The 27063-nt window shown below is 43.8% G+C and overlaps 1 protein-coding gene across 2 annotated transcripts in view; it reads left to right on the top strand.

Moving 5' to 3' along the window:
* The first annotated feature begins 17295 nt into the window (after nucleotides 1-17295).
* rbm14b (RNA binding motif protein 14b) overlaps nucleotides 17296-27063 on the top strand; it is a 33753-nt gene continuing 23985 nt past the window's right edge. For both annotated transcript variants that reach the window (XM_060941162.1, XM_060941083.1), the window contains exons 1-2: nucleotides 17296-17374; nucleotides 24190-24542. In XM_060941162.1, the coding sequence (XP_060797145.1) occupies nucleotides 24194-24542 (349 nt within the window). In that variant the 5' untranslated portion in view covers nucleotides 17296-17374; nucleotides 24190-24193. The remainder of the gene's footprint in view (nucleotides 17375-24189; nucleotides 24543-27063) is intronic.

Raw genomic sequence — 27063 nt, 5'->3', positions numbered from 1 at the left:
GTGGAACACCAAACTTTACCTCAGTACGTCTAGAAATATCACCATTTATATCAACATACTGATAACAATCAGTTAAATAAGACCTGAGCCCGGAGAGGGCCGTTCCCTTAACTCCCACAACATTTTCTAGTCTATCCAGAAGAATGGAATGATCAATGGTATCAAATGCTGCACTAAGGTCAAGCAACACAAGTAACAAGATACAGCCCTGATCAGATGCCAGCAGTAGGTCATTTACTATTTTAACCAGTGCTGTCTCTGTGCTATGATGAGGTCTAAATCCTGACTGATATATTTCATGGATGTTATTCCTATGTAAATAGGAGCATAACTGTTGTGCCACAGCTTTTTCAAGGATCTTAGAGATAAAGGGGAGGTTTGATATTGGCTGATAATTGGACAGCTGACAGGGATCAAGGTCAGGTTTTTTAATCAGGGGTTTGATAACTGCTAGTTTAAAGGATTTGGGTACATAGCCAATCGTAAGAGAAGAATTTATTATTTTTAGAAGCGGTTCAATTACTTCAGGTATTATCTGTTTGAATAGACGTGTAGGTAAGGGATCTAGTACGCAAGTTGAGGCTTTTGATGCAGAGATTAATGAAAGTAATTCAGTTTCTTTAAGGGGAGTAAAACATTCTAACTGATGATCTGATACAGTTATATAGTTAACTACAAGGTCACTTTCATTGTCTGACCTTAAATTAGTAGTTTGAATTTTTTGTCGGATATTCTCAATTTTGTAGTAGTTGACGTGAATGTACGTTTAATACAGTAGCGTGGTGAGGTGCATATATTATTACTCAGACATAGTTTGAATGAGATGAGATAATGATCTGAGATAACTTCAGACTGTGGAAGTATGACTATATTGTCTACGTTTAATCTGAATGTTAGTATTAGATCAAGGGTGTGACCACCATTATGGGTTGGTTCTATGACATTCTGCTTAATCCCTACTGAATCTAAGATGGACACAAACGCTGTTTTTAAAGGGTCTTCTGTGTTATCAAAGTGAATATTAAAATCTCCGACAACTAAAGCTTTGTCTAAGGAAATAACCAGATCTGAGATAAAATCTGCAAATTCAGAAAGAAACTCAGAATATGGCCCCGGGGGCCTGTAAATAATAAGCAATGGAATTAACTGGGTAGACTTATTTTTCGAGGCTACATACATTATATGAGTATGAAGAACTTCAAATGTATTAAATTTATAACCAGGTTTTTGTGTTACACCTAGATAATCATTATAAATAACCGCAACGCCTCCTCCTCTGCCAGTTTGACGAGGCTGGTGTATATAACTGTATCCAGGAGGACTCGCTTCATTTAATGCTATATATTCATTTGGCTTAATCCATGTTTCAGTTAAAATGAATTTCATTCTTACTAGTTGAAGGTCCCTCCTCCCAATTTTCCTGCAGCACATCTAAAATGCTGCACGGCTTTCAGCCACATAATAATTCAAACGGTGAAAATCCCGTGTCAACTCCCCCAACAACTCATACAGTTCACGCAGTGCGCATGACATAAATGAAGCGCCTTGTTCTGTCAGGAGTTTTTTCGGAATCCCGAGCTGGGAGATAACACAGAAGAGTGCTTCCGCAATATTGCGTGCGAAGATATTACGGAGAAGCACCACTTCTGGATATTGCGTTGCATAGTCTACCAGAACTAAAATAAAGCAATATCCTCATGCTGACCGATCTAATGGCTTGACGAGATCCATACCAATTCTCTCGAAGGGGGTCTCAATTGGGGGAAGCGGGCACAAAGGTGCTTTTGGAGTGGCCGCAGGGTTTAGTAATTGGCATTTGCAGCATGCTACAAACCACCAACGAACATCCTCGCGAATCTCTGGCCAATAGGACCGGGTCGTTATTTGAGCTGTTTATTCGGCAATAAACATTATTGCACCCGTTTTCAAGACTCCTCTTCATTTCGGTTCTGAGGGCTGCTACAAAGGAGGTTGTTGATTACTAATCAGTAACTCTGTCCATTAAAATACAAAGCCTTCACACAGCCTGAAGGGAATACACCCACAGTTTCAATTTCATCTTTATTTACACATCTGTCGTGTATGTGGGATTACCACATGTTGGCTTTTGGACACATTTCCCAAGGAAAAGAACTGAAAACCTGTTTACGTTTACTTAAAGCACAATTAAGGGAGTCCAAATGCAGTAATTGAACTTCGTCAGAATAAAGATTATAAACACATCACTACAAATTGTTTCCATCTCTAAAGGAGCATCAATTCTACATATTTACAAAGGATTTAATGTTTTACAGATTAGTTTACAAATACCTTTGACAAGAATTCATAAAGAAAGCCTTCTGATAAATGTTTATTGCTGGAATTCAGTAACTGCCCTTCCATTATACAACCCTGATTCCAAAAAAGTTGGGACAAAGGACAAATTGTAAATAAAAACGGAATGCAATAATTTACTAATATCAAAAACTTATATTGTATTCACAATAGAACATAGACAACATCTCAAATGTCGAAAGTGAGATATTTTGAAATTTCATGCCAAATATTGGCTCATTTGAAATTTCATGACAGCAACACATCTCAAAAAAGTTGGGACAGGGGCAATAAGAGGCTGGAAAAGTTAAAGGTACAAAAAAGGAACAGCTGGAGGACCAAATTGCAACTCATTAGGTCAACTGGCAATAGGTCATTAATATGACTGGGTATAAAAAGAGCATCTTGGAGTGGCAGCGGCTCTCAGAAGTAAAGCTGGGAAGAGGATCACCAACCCCCCTAATTCTGCGCCCACAAATAGTGGAGCAATATCAGAAAGGAGTTTGACAGTGTAAAATTGCAAAGAGTTTGAACATATCATCATCTACAGTGCATAATATCATCAAAAGATTCAGAGAACCTGGAAGAATCTCTGTGCGTAAGGGTCAAGGCCGGAAAACCATACTGGGTGGCTGTGATCTTCGGGCCCTTATACAGCACTGCATCACATCCAGGCATGCTTCTGTATTGGAAATCACAAAATGGGCTCAGGAATATTTCCAGAGAACATTATACTGTGAACACAATTCACCGTGCCATCCGTCGTTGCCAGCTAAAACTCTACAGTTCAAAGAAGAAGCCGTATCTAAACATGATCCAGAAGTGCAGACGTCTTCTCTGGGCCAAGGCTCATTTAAAATGGATTGTGGCAAAGTGAAAAACTGTTCTGTGGTCAGACGAATCAAAATTTGAAGTTCTTTATGGAAATCAGGGACACTGTGTCATTCGGACTAAAGAGGAGAAGGACGACCCAAGTTGTTATCAGCGCTCAGTTCAGAAGCCGGCATCTCTGATGGTATGGGGTTGCATTAGTGCGTGTGGCATGGGCAGCTTACATATCTGGAAAGACACCATCAATGCTGAAAGATATATACAGGTTCTAGAGCAACATATGCTCCCATCTAGACAACATCTCTTTCAGGGAAGACCTTGCATTTTCCAACATGACAATGCCAAACCACATACTGCATCAATTACAGCATCATGGCTGCGTAGAAGAAGGGTCCGGGTACTGAACTGGCCAGCCTGCAGTCCAGATCTTTCACCCATAGAAAACATTTGGCGCATCATAAAATGGAAGATACAACAAAAAAGACCTAAGACAGTTGAGCAACTAGAATCCTACATTAGACAAGAATGGGTTAACATTCCTATCCCTAAACTTGAGCAACTTGTCTCCTCAGTCCCCAGACATTTACAGACTGTTGTAAAGAGAAAAGGGGATGTCTCACAGTGGTAAACATGGCCTTGTCCCAACTTTTTTGAGATGTGTTGTTGTCATGAAATTTAAAATCACCTAATTTTTCTCTTGAAATGATACATTTTCTCAGTTTAAACATTTGATATGTCATTGTAGCACGGATAATGTGTGGGTGGAGCACAGAGGAAGGAAGGACAACGTTTGGAGGTAGAGAAGGCTTATTTATTTTTCCAACTTTTCAGTCAAAGCAGCGTAAGCACACACACACCCATACACACACACTCTGCCTCCAATCCCGGGTCGTGCTCCCTCTGCTCTCTCTCAGCCTCCTTAAATAGGGAGCGGTTTACTGGGAAAACACACACAAAACACAGGTTAATTACCGTCAGGTGTAGCGATTCTGCCACTCACCTTCCCTGGCTCCACCCTCCTGTCACAGACCGGTGCTTGACCACGTCCCCGCTGCCACATACCCCCACCGCCCGACTCAGGCTGGGCGCCCGTCTGGCCCGCAGCCGACTCCCCCCCCCCCCCCCCCCCCCGACGGGAGAGGAAGTCCGCCACGACCATCTGCGCCCCCGGCCTGTGGACGACGTTGAAGTTGAAGGGTTGGAGTGCCAGATACCAACGGGTGATCTGCATGTTGGCATCCTTCATGCGGTGGAGCCACTGGAGGGGCGCGTGGTCCGAACAGAGGGTGAAAGAGCACCCCAGCAGGTAGTCACGGAGGGCGAGGACCGCCCACTTGATCGCCAGGCACTCTTTCTCAATTGTGCTGTAGCGCCCCTCATGCACTGACAGCTTCCGGCTGATGTATAGGACCGGGCGGTCCTCCCCCTCCACCCGCTGGGACAAAACGGCCCCCAGCCCTCTGTCCGACACATCCGTCTGTAACAAAAAAGGGAGAGAGAAGTCAGGGGAGTGTAAAAGTGGCCCCCCACACAGTGCAGCCTTTACCTCAGAGAAAGCCCGCTGGCACTGCTCCGTCCACTGGACCGGATCTGGCGCCCCCTTTTTAGTGAGGTCAGTCAGCGGGCTGGTGACATCCGAACAATTAGGTATAAACCTACTATAGTAGCCAGCCAGCCCCAGGAACTGTCTCACCCCCTTTTTGGTCTTGGGCCTCGGGCAGGCCGCAATCACTGCTGTCTTATTAATTTGGGGATGCACCTGCCCATTGCCCAAGTGGAAGCCCAGATACCGTACTTCCACCCGCCCAGTCGCACACTTCTTCGGGTTGGCAGTGAGTCCCGCCCGCCTCAGCGACCTAAGGACGGCCCTCAGGTGTTGCAGGTGCCGCTGCCAGTCATTAATATAAATGATGATGTCGTCTAGGTAAGCCCTCATAGGTGGCGTGGGGCCGGAGGACCTGGTCCATCAGCCGCTGAAACGTAGCGGGCGCCCCAAACAGCCCAAACGGAAGTGTGACGAACTGGTGTAAGCCGAACGGTGTGGAAAAGTCCGTTTTCTCCCGGGATAATGGAGTCAAGGGGATCTGCCAATATCCCTTCGTCAAATCCAGTGTCGAGTAAAAGCAAGCCGTGCCTAGTCAGTCGAGCAGCTCATCAATACAAGGCATTGGGTACGCGTCGAATTTAGACACCGCGTTGACTTTTCTATAGTCCACACAGAACCGGACCGAGCCGTCGGCCTTGGGAACCAAGACCACCGGGCTGCTCCAGTCACTGTGGGACTCCTCGACGATGCCCATTTCGAGCATGGCCTGAAGTTCTTCCCGAACCACCATTTTTTTGTGTTCGGGTAATCTATAAGGATGGCTACGCACTACCACCCCCGGGGGCGTCTCTATGTGGTGTTCTATGAGGTTAGTGCAACCGGGCAGGGGCGAGAACACATCCGAACACTCGGCCTGCAACTGGGCGACCTCCGTGAGTTGGGTCAGGGAGAGGTGGTCTCCACAGGGGACCGGAGAGGTACGTTATGCCAATGTCCCTTTTTGGACCTCCGGCCCCAGCTCCGCCTTCTCCGGAACTACCGACACCAACGCCACGGGGACCTCCTCGTTCCAGAGTTTCAGCAGATTGAGGTGGTAGATCTGTAGTGCCCCTCCCTGTCTGTTCGCCTAACCTCATAGTCGACATCCCCGACTCGTCGTGTGACCTCAAAGGGTCCTTGCCACTTGGCGATTAATTTGGAGCTCGACGTGGGCAACAGGACGAGTACCTTATCTCCCGGAATGAACTCTCTAAGGCGCGTGCCCTTGTTGTACAGGCGGGCTCGCCGTTCCTGGGCCTGCCGCAAATTCTCCTGAGTTAGGTGGGTGAGCGTGTGGAGTTTTGCGTGCAGATCCATAACGTACTGAATTTTGTTTTTGCTCTGTGAAGGTCCCTCCTCCCAATTTTCCCGCAGTACATCTAACATGCCGCGCAGCTTACGACCATATAATAATTCAAACGGGGAGAACCCCATGGAGGCTTGGGGGACCTCTCGCACTGCAAACAACAAGGGTTCGAGCCACTTATCCCAGTTACGTGCGTCCTCACTTACAAATTTTTTGATAATATTCTTGAGGGTGTGATTGAACCATTCAACTAAACCGTCCGTCTGTGGGTGATAAACACTGGTGTGGATCGGCTTAATACCCAGTAGCCCATACAGTTCGCTCAGTGTTCGTGACATAAACGAGGTGCCTTGGTCAGTCAGAATCTCTTTCGGGATTCCAACCCGGGAGATGACGTGGAAGAGGGCCTCTGCAATACTGCGTGCTGAGATATTGCGAAGAGGCACCGCTTCCGGGTATCGCGTTGCATAGTCCACCAGAACCAATATAAAGTGGTACCCTCGTGTTGACCGATCTAATGGCCAGACGAGATCCATCCCAATTCTTTCGAACGGGGTCTCGATTAATGGTAGGGGGCGCAAGGGCGCTTTTGGAATGGCCGCTGGATTTACTAACTGGCATTCGCGGCACGCCGTACACCACTTACGGACGTCGCCGCGAATCCCCGGCCAATAGAATCGGGCCATTATCCGGGCGAGTGTCTTATCCTGCCCGAGGTGTCCAGCCATGGGATTAAAGTGAGCCGCCTGGAATACCAATTCCCGGCGGCTCTTTGGAATTAACAACTGGGTGACTCGCTCTTTCGTCTGAGTGTCCTGCGTCACTCGGTATAACCTATCCTTCGAAATGGAAAAATAGGGGAAGGACGGGATGGCGTTCGGCTGGAGCCTTTGACCATCGATTAATCTCACTTGGTCAAACGCGTGTCGCAGAGTCTCGTCTCGCGATTGTTCCAGTGGGAAATCCGCGAGGGATTCCCCAATAGAAAGAGGAGGGGCCGGCGGCTCCTCACTCTGTTGCGGAGATGACATAGACGGCTCTGCGACCGCAGCTCCAGCCAAAGTGACACCGGGACCTTCCCCTGTCAACCGGCAGGACCCACTCTTTACTAGGCGTGCCATTAAACCCCAAAATCCCGGCCAATCAGTCCCCAAGATCAAAGAGTGGGTAAGGCGAGGATTAACCGCCACCTTCACTATCGATTTTTCCCCTCTGAAATGTATGTGGACTGACACCAACGGGTAGCTGTGAATATCCCCATGCACACACAACACCTTCACCCCTTGTGCTCCCCCCAATGCCTTGTCTTGAACCAGGCTTTGGCGAATTGAGGTCTGATTACAACCTGAATCCACCAACGCCTGATATGTAGCCCCTTGTACACTTACCGGTATGCGATACGCTCCGGCCCGATTGAGGGCAGCCTCTGGCGCGTCGGGGATCCGCACCACCACCCCCACCTCCATCGCTGCACACTGTTGCTGCAGGTGGCCCGGTTCCCCGCAGCGCCAGCAAACCGGCCCGGGCCTTCCCTCTGCAGCTGTGTTCTGGGGCTCACTCACCTGAGGGGGGGGAGAGACAGACACAGAAGGGAGAAACGGGAGGGCACCACGGGTGCGGCAGGCCGGCTGGGGTGGAGCCGGCCCCCGCCTCCGTGGTGGGGGAATGGGGCGAGGACGGGACACGGGAGGAGGGGGGGAGAAAGAGAGAGAGAAGAGGAGAGAGAAGACGATGCCGTCAGTTGTCCTGCCACCAGAACAGCTGCCAGATGATCCTCCGCCAGTCCTACGGCCTGATCCAGCGACGCCGGGCGGTGGTACTGGACCCACTCCGCGGTTCCGGCTGGTAAGCGGGCGATGAACTGTTCCAGCGCCACCTGGTCGATGATTCCCTCGGCATCACGATCTTCGGCCCTCAGCCACCGCCAGCAGGCGTCCTGGAGCTGCTGGCCGAACGCGAACGGGCTGCCGACTTCCTCCATCCGCAGCGCGCGGAAGCGCTGGCGCTGCTGCTCCGGCGTGTGCCCCACGCGCTGGAGGATGGCCCAGCGAAGGTCGGCGTAGGCCAGCCGGCGGTCGGCGGGGAGCTGTAGTGCGGCCAGCTGCGCCTCTCCCGTCAGGAGGGGGAGGAGGCGAGCCGCGCGCTGCTCCATCGGCCACCCCGAGGCTTCGGCGACCTGCTCGAACAAGGTGATGAAAGCCTCAGGGTCGTCCTGCGGGCCCATCTTGGTCAAGGTGAGGGGAGACGGGCCAGCAGCCGGGGCGCTGGTGGACCCCGCCGACGCGAGGAGATGCCGGAACGCCTCTTGATCTTCCTGCTGGGCCAGCACCAGGGCTTCGAAGCATCGCTCCTGCTCCTTTCGGAGCGTCACGAGTGCCTGGTGCTGGCTCTGCTGAGCCGTGGCGAGGGCGTGGACCAAGTCCGCGAATGGGGAGGATTCCATGGGGCTGCAGGACTGGTGCTCCACCTTCCTGGGTTTCGGCACCACTGTAGCGCGGATAATGTGTGGGTGGAGCACAGAGGACGGCAGGACAACGTTTGGAGGTAGAGAAGGCTTATTTATTTTTCCAACTTTTCAGTTGAAGCAGCGTAAGCACATGCACACCCATACACACACACTCTGCCTCCAATCCCGGGTCGCGCTCCCTCTGCTCTCTCTCAGCCTCCTTAAATAGGGAGCGGTTTACTGGGAAAACACACACAAAACACAGGTTAATTACCATCAGGTGTAGCGATTCTGCCACTCACCTTCCCTGGCTCCACCCTCCTGTCACAGACCGGCGCTTGACCACGCCCCCACTGCCACAGTCATCTATGTTCTATTCTGAATAAAATATGGAATTTTGAAACTTCAACATAATTGCATTCCGTTTTTATTTACAATTTGTACTTTGTTCCAACTTTTTTGGAATCGGGGTTGTAAGAACCTTATCCCATCTGTGAAACATGGTGGTGGTAGTATCATGGTTGGGCCTGTTTTGCTGCATCTGGGCCAGGATGGCTTGCCATCATTGATGGAACAATGAATTCTGAATTATACCAGCGAATTCCAAAGGAAAATGTCAGGACATCTGTCCTTGAACTGAATCTCAAGAGAAGGTGGGTCATGCAGCAAGGCAACGAACCCAAGTACACAAGTCGTTCTACCAAAGAATGGTTAAAGAAGAATAAAGTTCAATGTTTTGGAATGGCCAAGTCAAAGTCCTGACCTTAATCCAATAGAAATGTTGTGGAAGGACCTGAAGCGAGCAGTTCATGTGAGGAAACCCACCAACATCCCAGTGTTGAAGCTTTTCTATACAGAGGAATGAGCTCCAAGCCGGTGTGCAGGACTGATCAACAGTTACCGGAAACGTTTAGTTGCAGTTATTGCTGCACAAGGGGGTCAGACCAGATACTGAAAGCAAAGGTTCACATACTTTTGCCACTCACAGATATGTAATATTGGATCATTTTCCTCAATAAATAAATGACCAAGTATAATAATTTTGTCTCATTTGTTTAACTGGGTTCTCTTTATCTACTTTTAGGACTTGTGTGAAAATCTGATGATGTTTTAGGTCATATTTATGCAGCAATATAGAAAATTCTAAAGGGTTCACAAACTTTCAGGCACCACTGTAGATATACTCCTCAGATATCAAGAGTCACCAGGAACACATCAGAGCCATTCTCAAACATTTACTGAAGAACCACCTCTACGTAAAGGTGGAGAAATGTGTTTCATCTAAGTAAGATCTCCTTCCTTGGCTATATTATTAGTTCAGAAGGGGTAAGCATGGACTCGACCAAAGTATCCATCGTCACCTCCTGGCTGACACCCAAGTCCATAAAGGATCTTCAGTGATTCTTGGGCTTTGCTAATTTCTACTGCCAGTTCATTTGGGGTTTTAGCACCATAGCAGCCCCTCTAACAGCATTATTGAAGAAGGGACCTAAATGTCTACAATGGAACTCAGCTGCAGAGGGAGCCTTCAATCAGCTCAAGCTCGCTTTCACCTCGGCTCCCATACTCCAGCATCCTCACCCTACTAAGCCGTTCGTCGTTGAAGTGGATGCATCTGATACTGGAGTTGGGGCCATTCTCTCCTAATGCTTTGGGGAGAAACACAAGCTACATCCAGTAGTCTTCTTTTCTAAGAAATTATCCTCAGCAGAAAGGACTTATGATGTGGGGAACAGAGAACTCCTCGCTATCAAATTAGCCCTTGAGGAATAGCAGCACTGGTTAGAGGGGGCTACTCACCCCTTGACAATCCTCATGGATCACAAGAATTTGGAGTATCTCAAGAAAGCCAAGAGATTAAATCCACGTCAGGCCAGGTGGGCATTGTTCTTCACCAGGTTCGACTTCACAATTTCATTCTGTCTAGGTTCCAAGAACACTAAAGCAGACACACTGTCCAGGGCATTCGGTCCATCTCTCCAAAACTCAGTATCTCACAATCTCCTTCCTCCACAGTGCTTCATACGATCCATCACCTGGGAACTGGACAAAGAAATAAGGAAGTCACAGCCACAAAACTGTCCTATTCATCTCCCACCTGGCCTTCTCTATGTACCCGCGCACCTTCGCAGCCAAATCATCACCTGGGCATATGCATCTCCCGCCACTACCAAATACTGAAAAATAAGTACTGGTGGTAGAACATGCTCACAAAAATCAACCAGTTTATCGCTTCATGTTCTGAATGTGCCCAAGCTAAAGTCCCGAGAACACCCCCCGCAGGCAAATTATGCTCCCTCCTGATTCCCCAGAGACCCTGGTTAAACTTAGCCATTGACTTCATCACGGACCTCCCGCCATCTCAAGGAAACACTGCCATAATGGTAACCATCAACAGGTTTTCTAAAGCACTTAAACTCATCCCATTGCTGGGCATCCCCACAGCCGCTAAAACCACAGAACTGCTGTTTCAACAAGTCTTCAGATATTATGGCATTCCTGAGGATATAGTCAGTGACCAGGGCCCTCAATTCATTTCACAATTCTGGACTAGCTTCATGGAAAGGTTGGGCGTATTGGTAAGCCTCATGTCAAGCTATCACCCCCAGTCTAACAGCCAAGTAGAGAGAGCAAATCAAGAAATCTGTTGTTTCCTAAGAATCTACTGCATGCCTAACCAGGGGGACTGGACACACTTTCTTCCATGGGCCGAGTATGCATAAAACTCACTCAAACACTCAGCCACCCAGTTAACGCCGTTTCAGTGCATACTCGGTTACCAACTGCCCTTGTTCCCCTGGGACGACACTCCTAGCCAGGTGCAAGCAGTTGACGACTGGTTCAGATGCAGTCAAGCTGTCTGGAAAGAGGTTCATCAGTGTCTTATAACAGTTTGCGCCAAGTACAAGGAATATGCGGATAAGCATAGAGGAGAAACTCTGAACTTTTCCCCTGGTGACAGAGTTTAGGTAGCAACAAAGAACCTACAAGAACACAACACCTATAGAAAACTTCAGCCATGTTACATTGGGCCATTCAAGGTAATACATTTGCATTAACGAAGTTGCATATTATCTCGAACTTTCCCCACATAGCCGAATATCTCCCACCTTCCACGTAGCACATCTAAAACCTGCTATCCCGGGACCTCTTGCCAGCAACACACCGGCCCAGGAACATCCCACACTTGAGCTCAAGGGAGAGCCCATCTACCAGGTAAATAAGATCCTTGACTCAAGACGAAGAGGAGGCCAAGTCGAGTACCTGGTGGACTGGGAGGGATATGGACCTGAGGAACAAAGTTGGGTCAGGGCCAAGGACATCCTAGATCCCCTATGTACAAGTGGATGAAATTCAAGACCACTGTTACCCTCCCCTGTCATGCTCCACCCCGGACTTCCACTCCAGAGATTTATTATCTCCCAGTTCAGCGCTAATCCGGATCTGGGACAGGACTTCCATCTTGCTGCCATTCACTTCCTGGTTTGTTCTGCTGTGTATAAAAAGGCTGTTCTCAGAAGGGGCAGAACGTCTCGTTGGTTTTTCACATCGTCTCTGCGCCATTATTGCTTCTTGGATTTTGCTCTCCGTTTTGCTTGTTTCTTGTCAGTTTTTTGCACTACGTTTTTGTCTTTTTTATGTTTGTTGTGCTACGTTTTTGTCTCAAGTTTTTTGTCTGGACTATTTTTTATGCTAGTGTTTTTTGTCCTTGCCTGCCTCGCTTTTTTGTCCCTAGTTTTTTCTGGATTATTTTTGGTTTATTCTTTACTTCTATTAAATCTATTTTATTGTTGGATTTACTGGTCTGTATTCTGCTTGTGGATCCTACTCACCACATCTCACCACCCATAATATCCCCAGGAGTGGTTGACCAACAAAGATCACTCCAAGAGCAAGGCGTGTAATCGTCGGGAGGTCACAAAGGTAACTTCTAAGCAACTGAAGGCCTCTCTCACATTGGCTAATGTTCATGAGTCCACCATCAGGAGAACATTGAACAACACTGGTGTGCATGACAGGGTTGCAAGGAGAAAGCCACTGCTCTCCAAAAGGATCATTGCTGCTCATCTGCAGTTTGCTAAATATCACGTGGACAAGCCAGAAGGTGATTGGAAAAATGTTTTGTGGATGGATGAGACCAAAATAGACCTTTTTGGTTTAAATGAGAAGCGTTATGTTTGGAGAAAGGGAAACACTGCATTCCAGCATAAGAACCTTATCCCATCTGTGAAACATGGTGGTGGTAGTATCATGGTTTGGGCCTGTTTTGCTGCATCTGGGCCAGGACGGCTTGCCATCATTGATGGAACAATGAATTCTGAATTATACCAGCAAATTCTAAAGGAAAATGTCAGGACATCTGTCCATGTCAAGAGAATCTCAAGAGAAGGTTGGTCATGCAGCAAGACAATGACCCTAAGCACACAAGTCATTCTACCAAAGAATGGTTAAAGAAGAATAAAGTTAATGTTTTGGAATGGCCAAGTCAAAGGCCTGACCTTAATCCAATTGAAATGTTGTGGAAGGACCTGAAGCGAGCAGTTCATGTGAGGAAACCCACCAACATCCCAGAGTTGAAGCTGTTCTGTATGGCGGAATGGACAAAAATTCCTCCAAGCCCATGTGCAGGATTGATCAACAGTTACCAGAAATGTTTAGTTGCAGTTATTGCTGCACAACGGGGTCACACCAGATACTGAAAGCAAAGGTTCACATACTTTTGCCACTCACAGATATGCAATATTGGATCATTTTCCTCAATAAATAAATGACCAAGTATAATATTTTTGTCTCATTTGTTTAACTGGGTTCTCTTTATCTACTTTTAGGACTTGTGTGAAAATCTGATGATGTTTTAGGTCATTTTTATGCAGAAATATAGAAAATTCAAAAGGGTTCACAAACTTTCAAACACCACTGTATCTGACAGGGATATACAAACCTTTCACCGAGTGATCACTGCAAACTCAGACCCATTGCAACAAGGTAGGCAGACTTGGCAATTGCCTAGGGCCCCAGCCCTCGAAGGGCCCCCACTGCCGAACGACTGGTTATGTATTCAATAGCAACGACAACTTTTTGAGCGCGGCAGCGCAGCACCTAATGACACTTGTTGAAATACCCTAGTTCCAAGGGGGGCCCCCTAATGCACAACAGTGCCTCCCTACATGCTTTGGCTGAAAAGTGCAATGACAGTCTGTTGTCAACCCCTCAATGCCCATCTCCGTCCAGTCAAGTGGTTGCAGTCAGAGCTCCACGGCAAAAAAACCCCCAAAATCAAATATGAAGCGAAATTACCCCTCAGGGAGCCAGAAGAGAAAGAAGAAAAGGGAAGAGGAAGACAGAAAAAAACAAGACACTGTTAAGTGAGAATGTACACACTCATTAATACCAAGCGAGTCGACAAGCAAATTTGGTAGCTAGCTTACATTAATGGTAGTTATCTTGTAGACAGTGTTTATAACAGTGATGTAAACGTTGTCATGCACAACAGGCTTACAAACTTGCAAGGACTGGCTAAAAATTCTAATATGTGCCACACAAATAGGTGAAAGACTGTCAACTTCTCCCAGATTAACTTATTGTGTTTATCAAAATGTCATAGTCAGAGTTAGTTTGGGACTATAACGTTGGGAATGGGGCATATTGTTTGTAGGTGCATTTGGTAATTATTAAGTGATCAATCTCATTAAATCAGTCTCATTAAATCTGAAGGTTAATAATTAAATTGAATCAGTCTCATTTGAATCGTTTTCATTGAATCAGTCTCATATTATCATTAAATCACTCATGGAATCAGTCTCATTAATTAATACCATTAATTGTGGTGCTTAATAATAAATTACCAAACAGCTAAATTATGGTATATTCCAAATTATGATCACTTATCATATTACATAAATCATCTGCACCTTTTTGAATTATTTGGGAGATCGGGAACTTCAAAGATATTGGAACACAAATAAAACACACAGTTTCAATAATAAATGAATTTATTATAACAAAGATAAAAATAGATAATAGCAGATTGAAATATATACAGTGAGGTGTGTGTGTGTGTGTGTGTGTGTGTGTGTGTGTGTGTGTGAGAGGCCTTGTGTGAGTGTGGCCTACACAAAAGAATTAGCTTTGGTTGCTAAGACAAAAGAATTAGCTTTGGTTGCTAAGACAAAAGAATTAGCTTTGTGTAGCTAACTAAGATATGTTTGTGTGTGTGAGAGAGAGAGACCTTGGGTGTGGCCTACAAGAGGGTTAGCTCTTGTAGCTAACTCCACGTGTGTTTGTGGGGGAGGAGTTGACCACGTGGTGAGGCCTAGATTAGCTTTGTGTTGCTAATGTGTGCTTGTGTGTGGCCTGTGAAAGGCCCTATGGCCTAGCTAAGGTGTGTTTGTGGGTGACCATGTGTTTGGGTAGGCCTAGATTAACCTTGTGTGGCTAAGCTAAGACAAAGGGAAGCTAGCTCATAACACGACTAAATTCACTGAAATCTTGATGAGGTCAAGATGTGTAAGAATGAAATTGAGGATATTAGTAAGGAATAAAGAGAAGCATGCACAGCCTATCTATTAAAACAATTGAGAGATTAAAACAAAATATAACAATCATCAATTCAACATGCTGCGTGTCGAACAGTGTAAACAATTAAACCTGAGTTTAAATTCACACTATTTCAATAAAAGCTAATTCCTAAGACTAGGTTTTATTATGCCCAAAAATGCCAAGTCTTACTTCCATATCCCGCTTCTACGTGAGATTATGAGAAGATGTCCCGAGACTTTGGAGTTTTTCACCGTTGTGAAGATCTCCGTGAAGCACAGGGAATTACGTGGAGAGGCTGAGTTGCTTCTATAGAAAGCGCAGAGAATTTCTTGGTCCGACGCGCGGTCGCTCGTGATGAAAAGAAAGTCTCTGATTAAACAATGTGCACAGCGCTTCAATCAGGAGGAATTCTGGTCGCTCCTAATTGTAAATTAACTGCTTTGAGCTGCAGTCGTACGTACTTAATGAATAAATGAAAAACCGGTTGTAACTCAAAACTGAGTTTAAAAATCATGTGATTCTGGATTTTTACCATGGCCAGTGGTAAACAAAGAAATCGCGCTGAATCATGGATCTTGCAAGAAAGAGAAGAAAAAGACGTCTTATCTGGTTTTCTGGTGGAGGGTATTTCTTTGTGCATCCAGATGGCTTGGAATCCGGATGAGAGAGAGAAAGAGCGGAAGCGTTGTTCCATTATTTATGCCTTCATGGAGGACGTGATGTTGGTGATCCCGCCCCGGCGTGACGCAGGTCAACGCGGAAGTGGGCTGATGGGAAATGTAGTTTCTTAAAGGGACGGACTGAATGTACCTACATGGTGTAATATCGCCGCAATTTAAGCATTGCACTACATTTACTTCTTACACTTCCTGTGTCAGTTGCCTCAAGTGAGAGGAGCTTTTCAGCTCTGAAGCTTATTAAGAACTATATGAGGTCCGCCATGGGCCAAGAGAGGCTCTCCAGACTGGCACTGATGTCAATTGAATGTGATGTCCACAGGTCTTTGGACATGGAGGGTATTGTGGCTGCCTTTGCTGAAGCCAAAGCCCGCAAGCAGCAGTTTTAGACATTTTGCCCATGATTCTAGTTGTGTATTCTTAAATTTTTGTGTTTTTCTATACCTTTTGCACTTTTCTGTGTGTGCTGGTTCTTATTAAGATTCTTATTCATGTTTGTAATCATTTAATCACCATTTGAAGTTATTTCTACTTGTGAATATACTGTAAATATTTAGTGTTGTGTTATTTGCACATTTTATATTACTTTGTCTTATTTTCATATTTGATTATATATATATATATATATATATATATGTGTGTGTGTGTGTGTGTGTGTGTGTGTGTGTATATATATTTTGTCTATTCTTGTGTTTAATTGGGTTTGATAATTATTTATAATAATGTAAAGAGTTCATTTATTAAGTAAAAATCGTAAGAATGATTACAATATATGTGATGTTTATTTATTAAGTCTTCAGTGGGTAGGCGGCCATAAGGCCTTTCGTCGAGGGGGGATAATTATGGGCCCCAGATCCCCCTTTGCCTAGGGCCCCCAAATAGCTTGAAACGGGCCTGTGCAAACTCGAGCATGCTTCGACTCGGCTCCCTTTGATTTCGGTGAGAGGTTCAAAAGCCATCTTTCTCGACGTCTTTTTGTGAAATCCTGTGTTTGTTCACCCCTTTTTTTATTAGTTCATGGTGAACCCTGAAGAAACTTTTATCAGTTTCACGGTTTGATCGATTCGAACAACCTCAAACAACGCAAGCGTAAGGCATTTTTCATGCAAGCAATGCACTTTCTTTGTACAAATGCTTTGTCAACTGAGCTTTGGTAGACCACCAGCTAAAGTTTTGAATAACTAACGAGGCGGATGTGAGGTCACGTGAAACCCAGTAATATGAGCTGATATCCTAGTAGTAGAGTAGCCAATCAGAGCGTGCGATTGCTCATATCCAGTGAATGTGGATAGAATAAAACTGGTTGTTCCAACAAGATAATGACCCCAATACGCATCAGAGCTGTTTGTGGAAAACAAGTCCTTATAAGTGCTTAAAAGTTGGGTCCGTGCCAGAAATCCAACAAATTTAAGTTAACTCGACAATTTTGCCAAAAAGAGTGGTCAAATATCCAACCAGGCTTCAAATTAAATTAAATTAATAGAAATCTTTGAAAGCCCAATATTGCCATGTTCATGTCTGTGTATGTAAACTTCTAATCGCAGCTGTATCTGTCTTGTGTATGCTCATCATGAATGGAATAGCTTGCTTGCTTTCTCTCTCTCTCTCTCTCTCTCTCTGTGTGTGTAATGAAGAGCGGAAGTAGACCGACCATTTTGAAATCCTGTACCGCCTGGGTAAGATGGAAGATTTCTCCGTTTCTCTCTTCACACTTATTATTTTTATTAAATATTTAACAGCTTGTATGTACAGAGTGTGTGTGTGATGGTTTCTGGTGTGATTTGAGGTGATAGATCAGATCATTAAATCGGGTTAAACTGAATGCGACCGAGGCGAGAGGAGGAGATCCCTAAAATCTCCCTCACGCATTCACTCCTTCTGTGATTTGGGGGAACGGAGAGGGAACAGAATCCGCCAGAACAATGTCCTGGGCTCCGTGTTTGGGTTTAGTGAGATGTTTAGCGCCCGGAAGTGAAGTAGGAAGTGTTACACAGTGGCGAGTGGAAATTGTAACATTCTCACAATCTGGTGTCTCTTGTTGCTTTTCTGTTTCCGCGCTATGCTAAGCTCAGTGTTTATGGTGCTCAGGAAACGGCTATTCACTGCTTTTTTTTTGTTTTTATTTTCCTATTCTTTCCTTTTTGGGGGCTTTTAGTTGTTAACTAATAAAGAAATGCTATTGATAGGGTTTTTGTCTTCGCTCGTGTTTTTACTTCTTCAGAGGAAAGAGAAAGCTTGTTTACTTTGTAGCGCTGCGTCATCAAATTGCAGTATTTTATGTGTATATCTGTCTCTGACTGCCCTCTCTTATTTTATTTTCTCTCTCTCTCTCACACACACACACACACCTGTTTCCACCTCTACCTGTTTGTCTTTTCCTCTTTCTCTTTGTTTGTTTCTCTCTCTCTCTCTCTCTCTGACACACACACACACACTTGTCTCTCTGACTCTTTCCCTGTCTTTTTTTCTGTTTCTACCTCTGTCTGTCTTTCTGTCTGTCTCTCTGACTCGTTCCCTCTGTCTTTTTATTTCTACTCCTCTCTCATGTCTCTCTCTCTGAATATCTCTCACACATGTTTCTCTCTAACTCTTTCCCTCTCTTTTTTTCTGTTTCTACCTCTCAACCTGTCTTATCTTTCTCTGTCTCTGTACATATGTCTCTCTCTCACACCCACATTTCTACCTGTCTCTTTTTCCCTCTATCTTTTTTCTGTTTCTACCTCTCGATCTCTTTATCTGTTTGTCTCTCTTTATTTCTACCCCTCTCTCATATACTGTATGTTTTTCTACCTGTCTATCCCTCTCTGAATATCTCTCTCACTCACTCACTCACTCACACGTTTCCCTGTCTCTTTTCTGTTTCTGCCTCTCAACCTGTCTATCTCTGTCTCTCTGTACATATGTCTCTCTCTCACACACAAACATGTTTCTACCGGTCTGTCTCTCTGACTCTTTCCCTCTGTCTCCTTTTTCTTTCTACCTGTCTCTCTCTCTCATTATCTCTTTCATGTTTCCACCTCTACCTGTCTGTCTCTCTGTCTGTCTTTCCCTCTGTCTTTCTTTATTTCTATCTCTCTCTGTTTTTTCTACCTTTCCATCTATCTCTCTGAATATCTTTCTCTCACACACACGTTTGTTTCTCTGACTCTTTCCCTGTCTGTTTTTTTTCTGTTTCTACCTCTCAACCTGTCTGTCTCTTTCTCTCTCTCTGTACACATGTGTCTCTCTCACACATGTTTCTACCTGTCTGTCTCTGAGACTTTCCCTCTGTCCTTTTTCTTTCTACCTCTCTACCTGTCTCTCTCCCTCTCACTATCTTTCATTTTTCCACCTCTACCTGTCTGTCTCTCTCTTTCCCTCTGTCTTTTTTGTTTCTACCTCTGGATCTGTCTCTATCTATCTATCTATCTATCTATCTATCTATCTATCTATCTATCTATCTATCTATCTATCTATCTATCTATCTGTCTGTAGCTGTCTTTTTAACTGTCTCTCTGGCTAATTCCATGTCAAATCAACAGATTTTTGGAAATTTTTCTGACTGACCTTTTCTTGGATTTGCTTCATACTTTATGTAAATATCATTGAACCCACCAACTAGCGTGCAATTTTTTTAGCTTATCTTTTTTGTTTAAATTTTTGATAATATGCACTTCCATAATGGTGCTTACAGACTTGAGATTTCAGCAATCTCATATGTTTACAAGCCACACTGTGTGACATGGATCTAATAAACTTTGGTATGATATAAAGTTTGATGTATGGAAACTGTACAATGGTGGAACCTACTGAATCATAGGCTATGACGTAAGCCTTAGTAAACTCAAAAGAGATGAATTTCATACCTTGAACCAAACTATATTTATTAAGGTATCAAACATGGCATATTTTTCTACAAATGGACATTCTGCCAAACCGTCAGCAGGGTGTCACATGGCCCTGGTTTCATTGTGGATTTGAGTGGTAATCGTCTACAAGTGAAGGAACAATCTGCTGTGTAACCAGGTATCTGTCTTGCAGATACAGTTCCTGGGAAATGTGCTGTATGCATGCATGACTAAAAGTGGTGGATAGGCAACATTCCTGCAACATCGGAGGAGAAACGAGATGTACAAGTAACATTTATGCATCCTCATGGTCTGAGACTAGCAGTTGGCTCAGAAGAGTGGAGATCTGTTGGGTCCTTTTTGTGCAGATCAGTGATGCCCCACTTGATACGAACTGGCAGGCAGAAGTTAAGTTTATTTGTATAGCGCTTTTAACAATAGACATTGCCACAAAGCAACTTTACAGAAAATTAAAGGCTTTAAACATGAGCTAATTTTGTCCCTGATGAGCAAGTCTGTGGTGATGGTGGCAAGGAAAAACTCCCTCACACGACACGAGGAAGAAATCTTGAGAAGAACCAGACTCAAAAGGGAACCCATCCTCATCTGGGTGATAAGACAGTATAAGTAATTTGCTTCTATAATAGTGTCCTATATGGTCACTAAGTATAACTGTGTAACCAGGAAATTCATTATAGTTTTAGCATGAAGTTTGTTTTGTTGAAGTTACACTTCCACTGGATTTGGAAAAGGACATCAGTGCATTGTTCAGTTTATTAAAGTAGACACTATTTTTTTCAAAGCTTTTAATTTCCTGAAATTGCAGCTAGTTTTTATCCCCTGCTGGCCAAAAGGCCTGAAGGGGGATTATGTAGTGGTGATTTCTATCCGTCCATCCCAGGAACAGTACTCACCTTCTGAAATCAACTCCTCTCACAATTTTTGGAGGAATTTCATGAAACTTGACAAGAGGCATTGTTATATGTTGGTAATATGCATATTGTAATTTCATTAAATTTGGTCACATTTTACTAGAGTTACAGCCCTTGATGAACAAAATTATAATTTGACAATTTAACGAAAGTGTGTTTTCCTTCTGAAATCAACTCCTTTCATAATTTGTGGAGGAATTTCACCAAACTGGCAGAAGGCCTTGTTATATGTTGGTGGTACGCATATTATTGTTTTGTTCAATTCGGTCGCATTTTACCAGAGTTGTGGCCCTTGATTAACAACCTTGTACTTTCACAATTTAATGAAGGTGTGCTTGCCTGTGGACATCGACTCCTCTCACAGTTTTGAATGAATTTCTTGAAGCTTGGCAAAAGGCCTTGTTATATGACAGTAATACGCATATTGCGATTTATTTTCGTTTGTGAAAATTTTACCAGAGTTTTGACCCTTGATTAAATAACTTGTACTTTGACAATTTCATCAGGGTGTATGTTCTTCTGAAATCAACTCCTTTCACAATTTGTGGAGGAATTTAGCCAAACTTGGCAGAAGGCTTTGTTATATGACACTTATATGCATATTGAAATTTCGTTTAATTTGGCCAAATTTTACCAGAGTTATGCCCTTGATTATTAACAAACTTGAACTTTGGCAGTTTCATCAAGGTGTGGTTACTTTCTGAAATCAACTTCCCTCACAATCTTTATTATCCCCCGCTGGCCGAAAGGCCCAAACATAAATAAAAACAGAATGCAAAGATTTGCAAATCATGGAAGCCCTATATATAATTGAAAATAGTACAAAGACAACATATCAAATGTTGAAACTGAGAAATTTTTTTGTTTTTTGAAAAAGATATGCTCATTTTGAATTTGATGTCAGCAACACGTTTCAGAAAAGTTGGGACACGGGCAACAAAAGACTGAAAAAGTTGTGTAATGCTAAAAAAACCTAATTTGGTTAATTGGCAACAGGTCAGTAACATAACTGGATATAAAAAAAAAGCATCCCAGAGAGGTGGAGTCTCTCAGAAGTAAAGCTGGGGATGGGTTCAATGCTTTATGAAAGACTGTGAGGGCAAACAGTGGAACAATATAAGAATAATGTTCCTCAATATAAAATTGCAAAGAATTTGGGGATCACATCATCTATGGTCCGTAATATCATTAAAAGATTCAGAGAATCTGGAGAAATCTCTGTATGCAAGAAACAAGGCTGAAAACTGACATTAGATGCCTGTGAGCTTCAGGCCCTCAGGAGACACTGCATTAAAAGCAGACACGTGTCTGTAGTGGAAATCACTGTATGGGCTCAGGAACACTTCAGAAAACCATCGTCTGTGAAAACAGTTCATTACTGCATCCACAAATGCAAGTTAAAACCAGATATAAACAATATCCAGAAACACCGCCACCTTCTCTGGGCCCGAGCTCTTTTAAGATGGACTGAGGCAAAGTGGAAAATTGTCCCGAGGTCTGATGAATCAAAAGTAGAAATTCTATTTAGAAATTATGGACACCATGTCCTCCAGGCTAAAGAGGAGAGGGAACATCCGGCTTGTTATCAGTGCACAGTTCAAAAGCCAGCATCTGTGATGGTATGAGGGTGTATTAGTGCATGTGATATGGATAGCTTGTACATCTGGGAAGGCATCATTAATGCTGAATGATATCTACACATTTCAGAGCAATATGCTGCCATCCAGACAAAATCTTTTTCAGGGAAGGCCTTCTTTCTTTCAGCAAGACAAGGCCAAACTGCTTTCTGCACATATTAAAACTGCATGGCTCCGTAGTATAAGAGTCCAGGTGCTAAACTGGCCTGCCTGCAGTCCAGACCTGTCTCCTATTTAAAACATTTGGTGCATTATGAAGTGGAAAATACAACAAAGGAGACCCCGAACTGTTGAGCAACTGAAATTTTATATCAGGCAAGAATGGGATGACATTTCTCTTTCAGAACTACAGCAGTAGGTCTCCTCAGTTCCCAAACGTTTACAGAGTGTTGATAAAAGTAGAGGTGATGCAATACAGTGGTAAACATGCCCCTGTCCCAACATTTTTGAAATGTGTTGCTGATATCAAATTCAAAATGAGTATATGTTTTTCAAAAAACAATAACGTGTCTCAGTTTCAATGTTTGATATGTTGTCTTTGTACTATTTTCAATGAAATATAGGGTTTCCATGATTTGCAAATCTTCACATTCGTTTTTTATTCATGTTTTACATAGTGCCCCAACTTTTTTGGAATTGGGGTTGTAGAACGGGGTTTTGCAGAATCTCCATTTGTCATTAAACATGTCATGTTTGATACCTTAATAAATATAGTTTGGTTCAAGGTACTAACTTCATATTTTGTGTATTTACTAATTCAGACTTTTTTGTTTTATTTTTTTAATGGTAGACTTACCATACATATGTGATATTCACTTGAAAAATGGGCATGGGTTGTTTTTTTTTTACACTTTGAATGCCTCATAAATCAGAATGAATTTGATTTCTTTCGGAAATGCACCTATTTGCTAAGAAAGTACTCTAAAGTGAGTATATATAAATATTTTAAATATCTGATGTTCTGTGTGAGGGTACAGTAAAAGATTTTTATACAATTTTCAGCAAGCCATAACTTGGCAAATATGCACATTTTGGCATTGAGTAGTGTAGAACAATCCCTGAAAAGTGAAAGCATGTAGCATGAATAAATCAAAAGGCTACAACCCCTTTTTAAAGCCTAAATAAATAATATGAAAGAAGCTGAAGATTTTGCACACGAGTTATTGGATACAATGATGTTATTTGGAAATAAAGTATGAAGCAAATCTGGTCGGGAGGCCTCTGTTGATCTGACATAAAATGACCCCTCTATCTTTCTTCTTCTTCCCATCTCTCCCTCCTGTCTTTACCTGTCTCTTTCAGTCTCTTCCTGTTTATCTCTGTGGCGATAGATATATCTCTAACAGTCTTGAGCTGTCTGTCTTTCTGTCTTGCCCTGTCTCTTTCTCTGTCTTTCTCTTACCTGAAATCGCTAACATTTCCATAGTGTCAATGTAGTTATACACAAGTGTGACTGGTGTGTCATGTGGTTTAGAATGTTATTTATTGGTTTTATCACCCTCTTTTTTTTTTTTTTTTTTTAAGCTTGTATCCGGTATTAAAACCTAGTCAGGAACCATTGGAAGTGGCAGGGCAGGTTTTGGCACTGCAGTAACACAACCACAGACAGAGTCATGAGGACTGGGAGTGCATGGTGAAAGGAATTCCACATTTCTGATTGTTGGGGATTTTTAAAACAAGATGAGCACAAAGTCCACTTTTTATCAGTCCGAGTTGATATGATACGGCCGTCATTTCTGTCTTTATAGCTGTGAAGAATTTGAATGTCATTTGAATGTCCAGTTGTAAATTTCCCCTTAAGCATACAACCATAGCAATCCAAATATGAACCTTTTAAATGTGTTTAAAAAACATCGTGTCAAAGGTACCAAAGACAGACCCTTGAGGTTCAGTTTCTGGTCTAATTTTAAAGATGTGTGCAAGATTATTTGGAGCTGAAGAAGGAAATGTTGAACATGAACACCACAGTCAGTGTGATACAAGTTTATTAAACACACACTAATGCTTGGATTAAATGATGCAGATTTAGCTAATACCAAGTGGGACATTACGACAAGTGCTCTTTTCCATCATTCTCCTTTTCCTCTCTCTGCAGCGTGATGGATAAGGGCCACACAGTGAAGCTCTTTGTGGGGAACCTGGCCCTGGACACCACACAAGAGGAACTGTCCGCCATTTTTGAGGCCTATGGCCAAGTGGTGAGCTGCAGCGTCCTTAGGCAGTTTGCCTTCGTTCACTTGCAGGGAGAAGGGGCAGCTGAGCGTGCCATTCGGGAGCTCAATGGCCGAGAGTTCAAAGGTCGTAACCTGGTGGTGGAGGAGTCCCGGGGACGGCCGCTCCACTCCACCAAAGTGTTTGTGGGTAATCTGAGTGGCATGTGTACCACAGAAGACCTGAAGGAGCTTTTTCAGACTTTTGGGAAAGTCCTGGAGTGTGACAAAGTTAAAGGTAAAAGAATTGGTTTTAAAAGGAAAAACGAATAATAAAAGATTTTAAAAAAGAAAATTCTCAGTTTCACATTCAAATATAACAATAATTAGTAGTCATAGTTTTAGTGTTGGATCCAAGCTAAAACCAGTAGCCATGCAGTATAGAAGTAATGAGTAGATTTTGCAGCATGGTTGAGGATTCAAGCAGCTGAATTTTGTATATATTGAAGCAGCTGTAAGATAGGGTTTGAACCAGGCAAGTCTGTAACTCCAGTACCTGCTAAACAGGAAATAAGTATGCCATGACTTGCTGTACCAAAGGAAGCACTGAATATTGATGGCCCAGAGTCAGAAGCATAGGGAGGGTTTTTCAGTAAAGCTGGAGCAAGATCAAGGTTCATAAGAATGTGTGTGACAGGAGGGATACAACCTGAAATACACAACATGATGATAATGAGAGGATGGATGGGAACAGACATGACAGAGTAATGCTTCTTGAGCAAGGGCAAGAACAAGCTTGCAGGAAGGCGCGTTAGATTTTAGAGATAAGATCAGAGATGGTGATTGAGTCGGTGAGAGGAAAAGTTGTTAAGAGTTCATCTAGGTTTGAAAAAGCACATCACTTTTTTTTTTGTTCTTTGACTGTATGAAGAAACTGAGTGGTATTTAGGATTGTTCTATATTTAAGCATGTGATCTGAGTTCACTCGAGTGTGAACAGTAAAGGCCCATGTATACTTCAGCAGCATCGTGTGCACAGACTGCATGGACAGTCTGCACAGCACTTAGATTTTGTGTCCACGCGGACTGTGTACACTAAAGGCCAATTTATGCTGACAACCCAGTCCTCGCAGATGGCATCGCAGATGGCGTCTGCGAAGCCCCCCCCCCTTCGCAGACGCTCTGCGTGCACCTCCCAAAAATTGTGACCACCGCAGACAGCGTCGCAGACAAGAGGGCTCTGATTAGTCCACTCTACATCCGCTGTACACGCACTTCCGCTTCCCTTCTTTCCCGGTTTGTTTTGTTTTCACGACCGCCATTTTTAAAAACACGAGCGAAGATGGAGCAGCACGAAGAGCGGTTGATCGAGGAAGTGAGGAAGTACGTACATCTATATGACTCCAGTTCTAGTCATTATAAGTAACCGGAGGATAAACACTCCACTAACCACACCCACCAACTACTCCTAGCGATTTCGCGACTTCGCGCCCCCTTGCGTTGTGGCAGTGAATAACATCGCGCACGCCTATTACTCCCCACTCAACGATAAATTACAACTGTCTGCGAAAAGCTATCTGCGAAAGCCTTGTCGCAAGAGCATGCAGAGCCCCTAACTGTGCATGTGTGAAACTGAACATGCAGTAATATGCCGTGCCAGTAGGTGGGAGTAGCAGCCGATGGAGTCAGTGTGACATACAGAAAAGAAACTTGTAAAACGTTACATTACAGACATATAGCAGACGCTCTTATCCAGAGCAACATACAAGAAGTGTAAAAGTCAGGTACTAGAAGTGCTGAACTTCTAGACAAGAACTTGTTAGCGCTTTCATTAAATCTACAGTAAATGTGCCAGTGTTGTAGTTGAGTCACTAGGCTTCGAGTCCCCAGTGTTCAAGTCCAAGTTATGAGAGAATTTTTGAGTTGAGTTCAACACTCCAACTGCATCATTCGACGGTGGCTGTTTTAGCGCCATTAACATCAGTTTGTTCCTGAACATGATGTATGAACAGGTGAATGTGCATTCTTTTTGTCATGGAGTGTGAAGTATTCTGTAAGAGATGGTTGGGAGACAGATGTAAGTGCAGGAGGTGTGTTTATTAATAAAAGTGAAGACAGGTAAACAATCCAGAATGGCAGGCAAAATTGTAAAACAGGCAATAGGTCGCGTGAGGCAGAATCAAAGATGAAAAACAGGAAATCAGGAAACCAAACAAGGAAATAAGGCTTGGTAATTTGTCAGCAACGCAGTTCAATACTTCAGAAAGTAAGTGTGTGTTCACAGTTTTTATATAGGCGCGCTGATTGCGCCTTAATCCTGTGCAGGTGTGAGTCGTTTACGGCGCGTATGAGAGTCCGCTTGGCGCATGCGCTGTCCAGATCGCGCCCGAGAGTCTACCTGATGCACGTGCTAAGGTACGCAGGTGTGATACTCTTGCACGAAATTAGTACAGAAGTTAATGTAGATATAAATATCTCATGCCAAATTATTATGGCATGTTACAAAAAATAAAGAAAAATCTGAGTCTGAATGCAATGTACGAGTCCAAGTGAGTCATCAGTGCTTAAGTCCAAGTCAAGTCACAAGTCCTTAAAATTAGGGCACGAGTCGGACTCGAGTACTACAAGCCTGAAATGTGCTGCAATTAGGGTAACTGCCAAAGATACATCGCAGTACTCACAGGAGACAGGAAAACAAGGCTACGTTCACACTGCAGGCTGAAGTGACTCAAATCCGATCTTTTCGCCCATATGTGACCTGTATCCGATCTTTTATTGACAATATGAACGACACAGATCCGATTTTTTCAAATCCGACCC

This window comes from Neoarius graeffei, chromosome 1 (assembly GCF_027579695.1).
Source record: "Neoarius graeffei isolate fNeoGra1 chromosome 1, fNeoGra1.pri, whole genome shotgun sequence".
NCBI classification, from domain to species: Eukaryota; Metazoa; Chordata; class Actinopteri; order Siluriformes; family Ariidae; genus Neoarius; species Neoarius graeffei.
Note: the sequence above shows the minus strand (reverse complement) of the source record. Positions and strands in the feature narration are given on the sequence as shown.